The sequence below is a fragment of the Cherax quadricarinatus genome, chromosome 60 (genome assembly GCF_038502225.1).
Source record: "Cherax quadricarinatus isolate ZL_2023a chromosome 60, ASM3850222v1, whole genome shotgun sequence".
Classification (NCBI taxonomy): domain Eukaryota; kingdom Metazoa; phylum Arthropoda; class Malacostraca; order Decapoda; family Parastacidae; genus Cherax; species Cherax quadricarinatus.
In genome coordinates, this window is record NC_091351.1 from 6018774 (window position 1) to 6033149 (window position 14376).

Below are 14376 nucleotides of genomic sequence, written 5' to 3' on the forward strand. Positions count from 1 at the left end.
AGTTGGTTTATAGTTTTCCTAATGTTGTTGTTGCTGTTGTCTTTCTGCTTTTGCTTTTCTTGCTGATTTATTATAATTTATTATAATTTATTATTAGTAGTAGTAGTAATAGTAGCACATAAACTGCTAAACAGTATCAAACGTGTTATCAACGACACACAAGTTCTTCTACAGCTACGCTATGTGAATCCCCTCAAGGAAGGTTCCTTGATGTTGGTGAGGGGCTCTTGATTTAGGGAATTGGATATGTGCTCCAGTTCCCCGAATTAAGCCTGAATGCCTTCCACATCCCCCCCCCCCAGGCGCTGTATAATCCTCCGGGTTTAGCGCTTCCCCCTTGATTATAATATATAAATAATACGCTATGTGAATAATTTAGACTGTAAATGTGTGTGTGATACAGCCACGTGTTTACAACAAAAACATCAGCAACAACAACGGTAACCAATTTATTTTCTAAAAAGAATCATTTGATGCAAACGTCTCTTGTTAAATATTTGTCATTTTCACGAAGGGTATTTGGGGCATTTATGGCATGGAATTGCTACAGCCATTTGGGTTTATTTAAAATAAATGGCTGTAGACTCTTCAAAATGGTCGGGGCAACCTCCTAAACCTACACATCATAGTTATCTTCCCATAAATAGAATATGATTACTCACTACTTCCTAGGCGCTGCTTGACCCCTTACGGTTTCAACGCTTTCCCCTAATAATAATAATAATAATAATAATAATAATAATAATAATAATAATAATGCATCACATGACAGAACCGACAGATTTTTCCCGGGAGTCTTTCAACAGAACAGAGATCCACACAACACACGCAACACCTGACCTGTGTTTCTCACTAACACAACACATGCAACACCTGACCTGTGTTTCTAACACAACACATGCAACACCTGACCTGAACCCCAACCTCTCGGTCAAATTAAGTCATGTAAATAGCTTTAGCATCTGTATAACACTACTCAACACCCGAATTAGTAATATTTAACGAACATATACCATGGTAATACTCTTCGAGGAACTTCAAGTAACTTGTAACACTCAAGTAACTTATGGTAACACTCAAGGAACTTGTGGTAACACTCTTCTAAGACCTTGTATTATTGTTATTGTTACGATGAGCCTTCAAGATTGGGGAGTTATCAGAGACAGACAACAGAGAGACCTGTCTACTACTGGGTACCTGGGTATTAGTCGACAGGTGTTACCTGGAGAGAGTTCCGGGGGTCAACGCCCCCGCGGCCCGGTCTGTGACCAGGTGTGGGTCGCATCCTGGGACAAAACTGACCTAATTTGCCCGAGATGCTCTGCACAACAAGGGACTTTCTATATAGTAATATGTCACTGATGTCAGCTAGGCTTGTATACTTTGTACATGTACTTGTAGAAATAAAGATATTTAGAAAAGAAAATATTTTAACATCCTTCACTGCCTCAGAGCACTTAGAGCGCATTCCCTGCAACGAAGACCAGAGAGATCTCATCAAAACATGGGCCCGCTGGCCGCAGGCAGCAATAACCTGATTGACCAAGCAATCGCCATGGAAGCCTCGCCTCAGGCACAGCTGCAAGAATACGAAACCCCTGACACTAGATAAAATGCAGTTCTCCTCCTCCTCAACTATTTCTGCCCCCTTTTCTGTCTCCCTCTGTTCTTCTGCCTCATCATGTACCTCTGCCTCCCCACCACTCTTCTCTACTTCCTCCGTCTCCTCTACTCTCATAACTTCCATTACCACCTTTTTCTCTGCCCAAAGCCTCCTCCTCCTCCCATTACATTTTTCATTTTTGCTACACTCACCGGTGGCCTGGTGGCTAAAGCTCCCGCTTCACACACGGAGGGCCCGGGTTCGATTCCCGGCGGGTGGAAACATTTCGACACGTTTCCTTACACCTGTTGTCCTCCTGTTGTCCTGTTCACCTAGCAGCAAATAGGTACCTGGGTGTTAGTCGACTGGTGTGGGTCGCATCCTGGGGGACAAGATTGAGGACCCCAATGGAAATAAGACAGACAGTCCTCGATGACGCACTGACTTTCTTGGGATATCCTGGGTGGCTAACCCTCCGGGGTTAAAAATCCGAACGAAATCTTATCTTATCTTATCTATCCACCCTTGCCACCATATTATCTTTTATTTTTCCTCCTCCTCCTCTTCCACTTTGCAATTTACTTATTATGAAGTAGTTCAGGTGGAGGGGGCTCAGGGAGGGGAGAATAGGGGGAAAAGAAGGTGATAATGTGAAGGAAAAGGAGGGAAAATGAAGAGGAGAATGAAGGCAGAAACCGAATAGGAAACAGGGAGAGTTAAAGTTGAGAGTAATGTATGGGGGGGGGGGAGAGAAGGAAGTTGAAGGAAGAAACGGAAGGATGAGAGGGAAGCTGAGAGGGAAGCTGAGAGGGAAGCTGAGAGAGAAGCTGAGAGAGAAGCTGAGAGAGAAGCTGAGAGAGAAGCTGAGATAGAAGCTGAGAGAGAAGCTGAGAGAGAAGCTGAGAGAGAAGCTGAGAGAGAAGCTGAGAGAGAAGCTGAGAGAAGCTGAGAGAGAAGCTGAGAGAGAAGCTGAGAGAGAAGCTGAGAGAGAAGCTGAGAGAGAAGCTGAGAGGGAAGCTGAGAGGGAAGCTGAGAAGGAAGCATGGGAGGGAATTGGAAGTGGGAAGTACAAGAGGAAAGTTGAAGAGGACTCGAGAAGCGTGAGAGGGAAGCAAGTTACAAAAGGCTGAGAGATATGACAATTGCCAGGAGCTGGAAAACTCTTGAAACCCTTCAAAGGTATATCAAAGATATATCCAAGATACCCTGTTGTATTCCATTACATAAAGGCTTACAGGCAGAAAGTAATAAAATCTGTCAGTCTTAGCAGAAAGTCTTCAGTAGGGTGATGTGGATACCATCAAGGGAAGGACAGTAGTAGTAGTAGTAGTAGTAGTAGTAGTAGTATAGTAGTAGTAGTAGTAGTAGAGTAGCAGCAGTAGTAGTAGTAGAGTAGCAGCAGTAGTAGTAGCAGTAGTAGTAGTAATAGCAGTAGTTGTACTAGCAGTAGTAGTAGCAGTAGTAATAGCAGTAGTAGTAGTAGTAGTAGTAGTAGCAGTAGTAGTAGTAGCAGTAGTAGTAGTAGTAGTAGTAGTAGTAGTAGTAGTAGTAGTAGTAGTAGTAGTAGTAGTAGTAGTAGCAGTAGTAGTAGTAGCAGTACCGGTCGTGTTGTTGTTGTTGTTTTCACAAGGAGGCACTAAACCCTAGCAGTGAGAGTAAGAAAAGTGAAAATGGAGAGAGATCAAAGGTGAGAAACAGAAAATGGAGGATAAACACAGACTACAAACCTTAAAATATATATGTAAAAAAAAAAAAAAACAGACGGAAGGGAGAAAATGGAGAGAGGTTGTTCCCAGGAAGCCAACTGGAGGGAAAAAATACTCCAACAATAACAATGGCTCCAGGTACAGAGATCCTCTGGTGATGTGTACACCTCAATCCCAACTGGACAAAACAGAGAAGCATTTCTTTAACACAATCTCAGCTGGACAAAACAGAGAAGCATTTTTTCAGCGCAATCTCAACTGGACAAAACACAAAAGTATTTTGTCAACAACAAATATTAATATCAAGAGGTGAAAAATAGAGAGAGATAGAAGAGTGCTCAAGAAGCAAAGGAAATAGTGTGTTATATATTTAGTGTAGCTATGCTTAATTATATTATTAAATAAATTTGTCCTAGGTAGTAGGTTGGTAGACAGCAACCGCCCAGGGAGGTACTACCGTCCTGCCAAGTGAGTGTAAAACGAAAACCTGTAATTGTTTTACATGATGGTAAGATTGCTGGTGTCCTTTTTCCGGTCTCATAAACATGCAAGATTTCAGGCACGTCTTGATACTTCTACTTACACTTAGGTCACACTACACATACATGTACAAGCATATATATACACACCCCTCTGGGTATTCTTCTATTTTCTTTCTAGTTCTTGTTCTTGTTTATCTCCTCTTATCTCCATGGGGAAGTGGAACAGAATTCTTCCTCCGTAAGCCATGCGTGTTGTAAGAGGCAACTAAAATGCCAGGAGCAAGGGGCTAGTAACCCCTTCTCCTGTATAAATTACTAAATTTAAAAGAGAAACTTTCGTTTTTCTTTTTGGGCCATCCTGCCTTAGTGGGATACGGCTGGTGTGTTGAAATAAATAAATAAATAAATTTTTGTACTGTTTAGTGTCACTGTTTATTTGATTTATTTACTTACGAATTTTGTTGCTGTTGATTGTTCACAAATATTTTGCTGTTGGATAGTTAGCAAGGTAACATTTATGAAGGGATTCAGAAAAACCGATTAGCCAGACTTGAATCCTGGAGGAGGGAAGGTACCTGCACTCTTAAGGAGAAGTTGTAGTTCAGAGGATCACCTGAATTGTGATGTCAGCACACTTCTGGTAAGACAGCTGTTAAATGAATGATGGTGAATGTGTTTTCCTTTTTCTGTGGGGGTCACCCTACCTTGATAGGAGACAGCTGCGTTAAAAAAATAATCTCGCTACAAAATATTGTAATGCACTAATATGCTAATTTTTCTCTTCTAGTTTCTAAGTTGTCAGTTACTTTTCCATGACATTCTCATTTTTCCATTAATGTATGTGATCTGTGTTATATACATGTATGGTAAACAGTACTGACAAGATGAAGAATTAGATATAAGAAGTGTAGATGAATGGTTCAGAGAACTGACAAATTGCTAAATTAGACACATGTGCAACACTTAGGTATCTTTAATGAGGAAATGTTTTGCTACACAGTGGCTTCATAGTCCATACAAAGGAGAATGGTGAAGAACAGGAGAAGTTTGAGGTAATCAGTCCCTCAGCCTTGAGTCGACGTGGTTAGTCCATCAATTACTGAAGTTAAAAAGAGAAACTTTTGTTTCTCTTTTTGGGCCACCCTGCCTTGGTGGGAAACGGCTGGTCAGTTGAAACAAAGAAAAGAATCCTATACGAATTGTGTTTAAATTTTAAAACAATCACAGCAGGGTTTTTACAACTCTCACTCATGCACAGTTTAAAAGTTATTTTTTCCCTATACATGTATATCTTTTGTCATTAAGAAGTACACTAAGAAAAATACTTTTTAAAAAGAGATTACTGTTGTATATAACAAGAAAGTGCTAGGGTTTGTACTCACTCAGTCATCTGGTGTGACTGGAGGCTGAAGACTGGGAAGAGAAGATGGTTATGGTCACAGAGGAGGGGAGCATTCTCCAGATGGGTTGGGGCAGTCACCTCCAGCTCCCCTCGTTCACATGCCCTGAAATCAGAGTAAACCTGCTGTGTCAACCTACATAAATGTTATTCATGAGAAATTGTACACTTACAACACAACATTTATAAACTGACACTTGTGGGACCACGAGGATATCTGAGAGCCAAAAATGAATATACTACAAATGTAAGGATGAAGGAAGAAATTTTGAAAAAGAAATAGTGGGCAAGAGAATGATGGAGCAAGATCTTTCATTCAAGTTTGTAAAAAGTAAACTAAGTATGCAAAACAAAAATGCAAGTCATTAAAGGCAAGGACAAAATCACCAAACTGAATGAATTTTTTTTTCAACAAGTCAGCCGTCTCCCACCGAGGCAGGGTGACCCAAAAAGAAAGAAAATCCCCAAAAAGAAAATACTTTCATCATCATTCAACACTTTCGCCTCACTCATACATAATCACTGTCTTTGCAGAGGCACTCACACATGACAGTTTAGAAGTCCCTCCAAACTGTCAATATCTCAAACCCCTCCTTTAAAGTGCAGGCATTGTACTTCCCATTTCCAGGACTCAAGTCCGGTTAACCGGTTTCCCTAAATCCCTAAATGTGTTAGATAAATACTGAACGTAAAGTTCCAGAATTTCTTTGAGGAATTTTACTGAATGTTGTGGATGTCAGACCCGAGCAATTTAAATAAATTTTATACATGGTATTTAAGGCAAAATTTATTTTCTAACTTTTAGTATGTTTTTATTTAACTCAACAGCCATCACCTGCCAAGGCATGGTAACACAAAGAAGAAAACACATTCACAGTCAATCATTCAATCACCACATTTCAGAAGTGTCCTAACATTACAATCAGACTACCTTCCAAATGCAACATCCCACCCCTTCTTCAGGGTGCAGAAGTAATAACATTCAAAATATCATACAGCCATAATGTAAAAATGCAGCTTTTCCTTAATACGTATGCTTCTTCTGAAGCTTTACAGCCTACCATCAAAGTACTAGAGTACTATTATACACTATTTTAATAAATGGGTTCTAGCTCACCTAATGTAGGTCTTCCAAGCTGCAATGAAATCTCTTGATACAAGGAAGATTTGTTTGCCTGTATCACGTGTAGGATGTGGCCGCTTTTTCTCAAGATAAAGGTTATTCAGCTGTTTCTTTTGCTGTCGTCCACTACTACATGCACGAATCGATTCTTCTAAGAGAGTCTGTGAGAGAAAACCCAAGAGGATATTATTGTAAGAATCATACGTAAAGAATCGTAGGGTTCACGAAAAACCTATGCCTATAAAGTACTTTACTGTGAGCACAAAGATTTAAGTTACATTTCCTCACACCTACTGATAGATACTGTCACAGCAACATCTACAGTAAAGTACTTTCACCCAAAGTTTGGTTTGTCTGTATAACCCCGTTTCATACAGTCTCTCATTCCCTATAATCCTGTACATGCTTTTTTAACTCAATGTAAGTCTCCCGCCAAGGTCTGGTGATCCACAGACAAAAACACTGATCATTCAGTCAATTACCATCTTCCTAGATGTGTGTTGATACATCACAATCAGGTTACTCTCTGACTGCAACATCCCCATCTTTCCTTTAGAGTACAGGCACTGCCCTTCCCACCTAGTATAAAAAATATATTTCTGTACAGACCAGACAACCCACCTGGAACCCTACCAGCCCCTAAAGCATGCCTCATCTCACCTCTAAACACCACCAGCAGAACTATTCAATGAATTGGAACCCACCAGGTACTCAATAACCAAATGGCCAGTTCACTAGTTTAGCCAGTGAAGATCAGGTGACATGTGGGTGTAGCAGTCTCCGTGGGTCACCAAACCCTTGCACAGAAATAGATTTTTCATACTTAAAAAAATGTATATTTTGCATCTAGCTCCCATGTCTCACTAGGCACTAAGAACTCTACCACCAGAAATACAATTCATGGTGAAGACAGTTGTAAAATAGAGGCAGGGAAGACTTTAGCCTTAATACAGAGATTGAGAGCTCATAACCTAAAGCTGGGCTCATTTAAAACTATAAACTGCCCAGAGTGTTCAGCCCACATGTATAAGCATATAATTTAATATAGGCCCTAAGCTGGCTTAAAGCCACAAAATTGTAACTAAGGGGTTAGCCAAAGCCAACACCCTGTGATCCATGATCAGTTTCAGCATGAGCTGGTGGTATTATAAGCATTTCACACTAGATTCTAGCAAGAAAAAGCACTGCAATGACTGTACAAATATTCATCATACTTACCCGACAATCTTGACAAGTGTCAAAATCTTCTTGGTACATCGCTGGGTGTATGGAGTCCCCACAAAGTTCCATTATTTCTTGAGCCAACTCGTTAGAAATTTTAGAAGAATATGCAGTAGGAGAAAGAAGATTGTGTCTGCATACAATATCTTCATTAAATAAGGTTAATTCACTACTTCCTTCTTTGGTTTCATTTCCTTTACTATTAGACAATTTTTTTTCCGAGTTGCCAAAATCTTTTTCGGCTTTATCTTTTAGATCTAGGTCTGTATTTACATCTCCTGTCCGACTATCACAGGCAATTATACTATCTGTTTCAGGCACTAAATTTGTTTTATCACAGCTAGACACCACCATCCCCTCTGATTTTGGTTTAATGTCAGTTTTTTCACAACCATTACCATTTACATGAGAACTGTCAACTTTTGTATCACTATCAATATTTTCATCTTCATTCTTAACATTATCCTCATTTTTCTTGCTTATCTCCATTCCATTTTCCTCTTCTTCACCTTCTAAATCAATTCCATTTTCTTTCACATAGGCACTTAATGCTAACCTTGGCCAAAACTCCAGTGTTTCTAATCCAATCACTTGAGTTGGTCTGAAAGTAAGACACATAGTATTTAAAAATTGGATTTTAAATGCAAATATTACAAGAAGCATCATTAGCATAATTATGACTTTTATTTTATAGCTCAGCAGTCCTCTCCTGTCAAGACAAGGTAACCCTAAAGAGAGAACACATCCACCAATATTCGCACAATTGCAGGTGTCCCTTTTTTTTTTAACACACCAGCCATCTCCCACCAAGGCAGGGTGACCTGAAAAAAAGAAGAAGCAAAAAGTTTTTCTTTTTACATTTAGTAACTGCAGGTATTACAAAAACTGAATTATGGCTTTATCTAAAGACAGATTTTTTGTGTCAAGAGTCCTAGGGAGCTCAGCTGTAATTTGTCACACCTCCTTCATACCAATACTGATCTCTAAGAACTCTAAATCAACTTGTGTTACAATCACAAGTTGATTTTTAACCGAAAGGAAAGGTTGGAAGGAGGGGAGAAAAGGAGATTTTGTGTACAAGAGGCTTAGACTTCCAGCTAGTATGTGCGAGCGTGTTACATAGGAGTAAGTGGAGGCGAATGGTTTGTAAGACTCAATGTAACGTCAGAGTGAGCAAATTAGTATTTATGAAGGGATTCGAGGAAATTGGTTAGCCAGACTGGAGTCTTGGAGGTGGGAAGTATAGTGCCCGGACTATGAAGGAGGGATGGAGGTATATTGCAGCTTTTAAACTGTAGTACTGGCATGCCTCTGGCAAGACAGTGATTTTGTGAGTGATGATAAACGTGTTTCTTCTTTTTCTGGTCACCCTGCCTCAGTGGGAAACAGCCAGTGTATTAAAAAAAAAAATGATCAAAATTATCTGGGACTCTAACGCTGCTCCAAAAATCAGTTGGTAACCAAAACAACAGCTAGGGAAGATGGAATAAAATGTGGGGGGCCCCTCACTGCCCCTGATGCAGAGATGCATCTTTCGTTAGGGACAAAATATATGTTGCTGCAGTGTTGACTGTGCCCCTAAGATCTCTTTGCTGCCTGAACTGCTTAATGTACAGGATTTTTGCTCCATCTGGAACAGTTGGATGAGGAACAACTGACAAGGGAGGCAGAGGACACCATGGTTCATGAAACTCTTCACAAAAATAAGTTTTTAATATTGTACTTTAAAATATATTCTATGGTATGGTTCACTGAACTTCACCTAAATATGCTGCCACCAGTACCTAAAATCCTAGAGAAGGTAGATGAGGCCCATAAGGAAAATACTAGAAGTGTAGAACAGTGAGACAGAAAATGCTCAAACCAACTTGCATGATATACATCAGTGTGCATGAAAGCAGAGGATCTGTCTGCATGCATCCTAAAACAAGAATTAGCTTAAACTCATCTCTATGAGAGCCAGAAAATTTTCATCATTTTTTTTTTTTTTATTCACCGGTACTCTCCCGGCCCGGGTCTTTTCCAAGTAGTGGTGACCCGGCCTTGGCTCTTTATCTGGGGAGTATCTCGAGACCTAAGTCTCCCATGGGAGGAGGTACTTCATCATTGCAAACATATGAATTATCAAAAAAGAAACTCACCTAGACATGCAACTGTCCCTGATCAATGTGAAGTTATACAGGTAAGCCATGTAAGTATGCTTCACCTCCACTTTATACACATATACATACAAGTAAGCCATGTAAGTAGGATTCAACTCCACTTTACATTTGAGAACTTTTGCTTAGTCTGCATTAACTATTATTTACAAAACATCATGGCAAGTACCTACCATCCGACTTACGACCTGCTCGACATACGACCACTCGATTTACAATCATGTTTTTATGTAAATGTTCTGGGAAATAAACAACTGTTTGTGTTGTACACACAGTTCCTCCTAAACCTTACAGTATAAAATACAGTACTAACAGCATAAAAGTAAAGTAAAAAATTAAATACCAAAATAAAACAAAATAAAATCATTACATAATGTGATGCTGATATTCAGTAGAAAGGTTCAATTTGCGTCCATTTTGACTAACGATCAGTTAGTCGGAACCAAACTCAGGCATAAGTCAGATGGTAGGTGTATGCATATAACATGTAGTATGCATTTAGTCTCCCTACTACCTGTATTCTCTGTTACCAATAATCTGTGCCAAAGGTAGCTATTAAAATGACAAAAAATGAAAGTAAGAGCTGTATATTAGTTTTATACTACACTGTAATACCTATCTGTAGCCACAGTATTCTGTATAATATTATGATGAAATGAAAAGAGAGCATTCATTTTTATCTAAGCAAAAATAGCATATCAAACTACTTTTTTTATAAAATCTTAATGTCAATGATCCCATTAATATAGTTTTAGTGATTTGAGGTAATAATTTCTAAAGATAAACTACATCTCTGCAATTCAATACATGGCTTAAAAATAGATGAAACACAAAAATTAAAAATAAAACTAACCCTTCATGTTCTCTGCGAGCTTCTTTCTTGGCTTGCTTGTGGAGTGCCTTAACTTTTTCTATAAATAAAATGTGGTTAACAGCTTTAATAATGCACTGTTTACAACAGCCAGATTCTGATGGTAAGAACAGTGGCATACCTAACTTTACTAGAGTATCATCTTCATGAATCCCAGACCGATGACTCAACAGGGCCTTTACCTGAAAATAAAATAATTCATTATGCCAATTCACAAACATGCATGTAATAAATAACTATTGTGTCTTTTGGAAACTTCCCTCCCTTGGAAGTCAGCCTTATGTAGGATTCCCAAATCTTTCAAATGACTACAAGTGTTGAGAGATGGTCAAGGAAGCATTTTACACATGTTTGTGTATCGTTCCAGTCACGGTATTGTGCCTTTTTTGTTATTTAATATTAGTATTAGGGATTGGCAGACAGCATGCATAGTTCCTCTGTATAAAGGCCAAGGGGACAAAAGATTGTAAAAATTATAGGGGAATAAGTCTGTTGAGTTCTAGGTAATAGGTTGGTAGACAGCAATCACCTAGGGAGGTACTTCCGTCCTGCCAAGTGAATGTGAAATGAAAGCCTGTAATTGTTTTAGATGATGGTAGGATTGCTGGTGTCCATTTTTCTGTCTCGTGAGCATGCAAGGTTTCAGGTACGTCTTGCTACTTCTACTTACACTTAGGTCACACTACACATACATGTACAAACATATACATACACACCCCTCTGGGTTTTCTTCTATTTTCTTACTAGTTCTTGTTCTTGTTTATTTACTCTTATCTCCATGGGGAAGTGGAATAGAATTCTTCCTCCGTAAGCTATGCATGTTGTAAGAGGCAACTAAAATACTAGAAGCAAGAGGCTAGTAACCCCTTCTCTTGTATAAATTACTAAATTTAAAAAGAGAAACTTTCGTTTTTCTTTTTGGGCCACCCTGCCTTGGTGGGATACGGCCGGTTTGTTGGAAAAAAAAAAAAAGTCTGTTAAGTATACCTGGTAAAGTGTATGGTAGTTATTATTGATAGAATTATGAGCAACACAGAGAGCAGGATAGCAGATGAACAAGGAGGCTTTAGGAAAGGTAGGGGGTGTGTAGACCAAGTGCTTGCAGTGAAACACATAGGTGAACAGTATTTAGATAAGGGGAAAAGAGGTCTTTGTGGCATTTATGGATTTGGAAAAAGCATATGATAGGGTGGATAATGGAACAATGTGGCAGATGTTGCAAATGTCTGGAATAGGAAGTAGGTTACTGAAAGCGGTGAAAAGTCTTTACGAGGATAATGAGGCTCAGGTTAGAGTATGTAGGCAAGAGGGAGATTATTTCCCAGTAAAAGTAGGCCTTAGACAGGGATGTGTGATGTCACCATGGTTGTTCAATATATTTATAGATGGAGTAGTAAGAGAAGTGAATGCTCAGGTGTTGGCAAGAGGTATAGGGTTAAAAGATAAAGAATCTAACACAAAGTGGGAGTTGTCACAGTTGCCCTTTGCTGTTGACACTGTGCTTTTGGGAGATTCTGAAGAGAAGTTGCAGAGGTTGGGTGATGAGTTTGGTAGGGTATGTAAAAGAAGTAAGTTAAAAGTGAATATAGGAAAGAGTAAGGTGATGAGGATAACAAAAAAATTAGGTAACGGAAGATTGGATATCAGATTGGTGGGAGAGAGTATGGAGGAGGTAAATGTGCTCAGATATTTGGGAGTGAACATGTCAGCAGATGGGTTTATGAAGGATGAGGTGAATCATAGAATTGACGAGGGGAAAAAGGTGAGTGGTGCACTGAGGAGTCTGTGGAGACAAAGACCTTTATCCATGAAAGCAAAGAGGGGAATGTATGAGAGTATAGTTATACCAACACTCTTGTATGGGTGTGAGGCATGGGTTGTGAATGTTGCAGGCATTCACTGTTGGAGGAAATGGAGATGTCATATCTGAGGGCAATGTGTGGTGTGAACATAATGCAGAGAATCTGTAGATAGGAGATTAGGAGGAGGTGTGGAATTACCAAAACTATTATCCAAAGGGCTGAGGAGGGGTTATTGAGATGGTTTGGACATGTCGAGATTGGAATGAAATAGAATGACTTCGAGAGTTTACAAATCTGTAGTGGAGGGAAGGCAGGGCAGGGGTCAGCCTAGGAAAGGTTGGAGGGAGGGGGTAAAGGAGGTTTTGTGTGTGAGGGGCTTGGACTTCCAGCAAGCGTGCATGAGCGTGTTAGATAGGAGCGAAGGGAGACAAATGGTTTTCAGGACTTGACATGCTGTTGGAATGTAAGCAAAAACACATTCATGAAAGGATACAGGGAAACCGGCAGGCCGGACCCGAGTCCTGGAAATGGGAGGTACAGTGTCTGCACTCTGAAGGAGGAGTGCTAATGTTGCAGTTTAATAACTGTAGTGTAGGCATGCCTCTGGCAAGACAGTGATGGAGTGAATGATGAAAGCCTTTTTTTTTTGGGCCACCCTGCCTTGGTGGGAAGTGGCCAATGTGTTAATAAAAAACAAATAAAAAAACCTATATGTTGCTTTAACTATGAGACAAGTGATTTTTTTTTTAACACACTGGCCATGTCCCACCAAGGCAGGGTGACCCGAAAAAGAAACACTTTCATCGTCATTCACATTATCACTGTCTTGCAAGAGGCACGCAGATACAAGTGAATTGTTTACCATATTTTTAGATGGGATTGTAAAAGAAGTTAATGCTAAAGAGTTGGAGACAGGTGTGGGATTAAATATAATAAATAAAATTTAACTTTCATGAGTTTCGAGTTTTTCCCTACTTTCAAAGCCCAGCCCTGGGCCAGGCTTGTCCAGCCCTTGCCTGGTCAACCAGGCTGTTGCAGCTGAGGCTGACATCACCATCAGAGCCTGGTTGATCTGGCTCTTGACAGAGGAAATTGTCTCTTGAAGACTTCTTCACTCGTTCTGACAGTGTTTCTGATATTTTCTGGTCAGATGTTAGAAAGTCTGGGATCACAGGGTTGGTACAATGTTCTTTATTGTGCCCAGGGTAAATTTGCTTTTCACTGGGTTTATTCTACACATTTTCCCATATCTCTCATTCCCTTATGTTGTCAGGGCCATGTGCAGATTTGGGACTAGTCCCTCAAGTACTTTCCATGTACTGTTTATATTATTATGTACCTATCTCTACTCCACTCCAACAAGTATACATTTGTGACTTTTGAGTTTAACACACCTGCCATTTCCCACCAGGAAAAAAAAAAGAAAAACTTTCACTATCATTCAATCTATCACCGTCTTGCCAGAGGTGTGCCGACATTTCAGATCAGATGCCTCTCCAAGTTGCAATATCCCCACCCCTCCTTCAGAGTGAATACACAATAAAACTAAGCAAATCATAGCAAAGAGACTAAACAGCCCCTGGCTTACAAATAGCATCCTCATATCTATTGATAAAAAACATCTATTATAAAGTTTTTCTTCTTCTCTTTTTTAGTAAATGTCTACAGGAGAAGGGGTTACTAGCCCATTGCTCCTGGCATTTTAGTCGCCTCATACGACACGCATGGCTTACGGAGGAAAGATTCTTTTCCACTTCCCCATGGACAATAGAAGAAATAAAGAAGAACAAGAGCTATTTAGAAAAAGGAGAAAAACCTAGATGTACGTATATATATATGCATATGCGTGTCTGTGAAGTGTGACCAAAGTGTAAGTAGGAGTAGCAAGATATCCCTGTTATCTAGCATGTTTATGAGACAGGAAAAGAAACCAGAAATCCTACCATCATGCAAAACAGTTACAGGTTTCTGTTTCACAGTCATCTGGCAGGACGGTACTACTTCCCTGGG

The 14376-nt window shown here is 39.7% G+C and overlaps 1 protein-coding gene across 4 annotated transcripts in view; it reads right to left on the reverse strand.

Moving 5' to 3' along the window:
- LOC128694522 (ubiquitin carboxyl-terminal hydrolase 48-like) overlaps positions 1-14376 on the reverse strand; it is a 208848-nt gene that overhangs the window by 149564 nt on the left and 44908 nt on the right. For all 4 annotated transcript variants that reach the window (XM_070097910.1, XM_070097908.1, XM_070097907.1 and 1 more), the window contains 4 exons: positions 10547-10746; positions 7532-8135; positions 6308-6474; positions 5174-5296 (listed from right to left, as the gene is read on the reverse strand). In XM_070097910.1, the coding sequence (XP_069954011.1) occupies positions 5174-5296; positions 6308-6474; positions 7532-8135; positions 10547-10746 (1094 nt within the window). The remainder of the gene's footprint in view (positions 1-5173; positions 5297-6307; positions 6475-7531; positions 8136-10546; positions 10747-14376) is intronic.